Raw genomic sequence first — 1,849 nt, forward strand, 5'->3', positions numbered from 1 at the left:
GTGAGGAGAGCGCTGCCGGCGGGGCGTCCGACAGAGCAGAGGCATCTTCCAGCTTCACCGGCTGGAGCTCCGGAGCCCCTCGGCACCAGATTTCCTGGGAGCTGGAGCATGGAGGAGTTCAAAGAGCAACGGGGCAGGTTACTGGAAGAAAGGGTGGCTTGTAGAGGGAAAGGCAGTCTCTGGCTCCGGGGCTCCCGGGTTGCACAGCACCAGGAGGGAGCGGCTTGTCCCGGGGGGCCCGCTCGCTCCCTACCAGTTCCCTGGTGTCGGGGGGATACTGGTCTGACTGGGCCATCACACGCCATCTGTAACCGCGCTGCTGCACGCTCCCTGCAGTTGTCAGGGTGGAAAGCGATGCTGAAACCTCTCCAGGGAGGTCACCGGGGAGCTTGAGGTGGCAGCAAGCCGCAGTGGTGGGTGCTGGCGAGGTCCCAGAGCAGCACGACCGGGGATGTGTCTTAGCCCAGCTATTGGTTTTGGCCTTCCCCTGGTGTGAATAGCTGCACCCTCCAAATGCAGAGCCTGGTATCACCCCACACCAGCTCCGCTCTGGTGCCACCACGCTCGCCCAGCCTCTGGTGTGCCCCTATCTGTCATCCCTGGTCCTCTCTGCAGGAAGGGGGTGACGCGTGGGCTCAGGTAGGGTCTCGTCTGGGCTCATTAACCAGCCTTCCCCCCCCCGGTTTCTCTCCTCTGTGATACGCAGGCAGCTTTGTCTACTTCTGAACGCAGAAAACATCTTCCACTCCATGGCAGACATACTGCTTCGGGAAGAGGACCTCAAGTTCGCCTCTACCATGGTCCACACCCTGAACACCATTCTGCTGACGTCCTCCGAGCTCTTCCAGCTGAGGAACCAACTGAAGGACCTGAAGACCCCGGTATGGGCAGCAGGAGCAGGCTCAGCCGCTGGATGGGACGTAGTGGGGGTGGCAGGGACCTGGCAGCCATCTGGGGATGTGTCTTGCTGCTCGGTCCCCGCCTGGCAGGTCCCAGGGCTGGAGCTCGGGTGCCCTGGGTGGCCCCTTCGTTCCTCTTCCCTTCAGGAGTTGAGGGGGGCTTGGAGGACGTGCCCAACTCTTGCTTTTCTCCCCTGGGATGGGAACAGGCTCCCCAAACCCTCGAGCAGCTGCCGCGTCCCTCCCTCCGCCCTGACACGGGCCAGGGGACAGGTGACAGCGGGAGCAGAGCCCCCCGGTCCCTCAGCTGTCCCTGCCGGGAACACGCCCGCGGGGTTTGCCAAGCAGCTGCCACCAGCACCAGCGACATCCAAGCAAGGCGGGGAGAGGGAGGAAGACTTCTCCTCCTCCTCATGCCGAAGGCCAGCAACGCAGTGCTGTCCCCTTGGGTGGGACCGCCACCGTCCTCCAGCCCCTCGTCCTGCGGTGGGCGCAGCGCCCCCGAGGGCCACCCTGTCATGCTGCCACCCCAAAACCCGCCTGGTCTCCGTCTCCTGAGGCTGGTGGGCTCATGCCAGTGCCAGGTGGACTTGGTGGGTCCAGAAACGTCGCTTCGTGTCTCGGTGGCACTTGCCAGCCCGGCGGGTTGGTGTCGGGGACCTGGGGCTCTCCGTGCCACGTCCTTGCTCCCACTGGTGATCTGACCCCGATGGCTCCCTCTTTCCCCAGGAAAGCCGTAACCTCTTCTGCTGCCTGTACCGGTCCTGGTGTCACAACCCCGTGACAACCGTGTCCCTCTGCTTCCTTACCCAGAACTACAAGCATGCCTACGACCTCATCCAGAAATTGTATCCTTTGGGGGTTTTCTGCGAGGCCGGTGCCTGGGCTGGCCCGTGGTCCCTCTGTGGCCACCAAGGTCACCCTGCGCGCCCAACCAGACTCACGCCTGC

General features: G+C 63.9%; 1 protein-coding gene across 1 annotated transcript in view; it reads left to right on the plus strand.

Moving 5' to 3' along the window:
• The window catches only part of VAC14 (Vac14 homolog (S. cerevisiae)), a gene marked incomplete at its 3' end in the record, with an annotated part of 63,661 nt that overhangs the window by 57,479 nt on the left and 4,333 nt on the right, over window positions 1–1,849 (plus strand). The window contains exons 15-16 of the mRNA XM_009330384.1: window positions 707–881; window positions 1,629–1,776. Of these exons, the coding sequence (XP_009328659.1) occupies window positions 707–881; window positions 1,629–1,776 (323 nt within the window). The remainder of the gene's footprint in view (window positions 1–706; window positions 882–1,628; window positions 1,777–1,849) is intronic.

This window comes from Pygoscelis adeliae, unplaced genomic scaffold, assembly GCF_000699105.1.
Source record: "Pygoscelis adeliae isolate BGI_AS28 unplaced genomic scaffold, ASM69910v1 Scaffold458, whole genome shotgun sequence".
Taxonomy (NCBI): Eukaryota; Metazoa; Chordata; class Aves; order Sphenisciformes; family Spheniscidae; genus Pygoscelis; species Pygoscelis adeliae.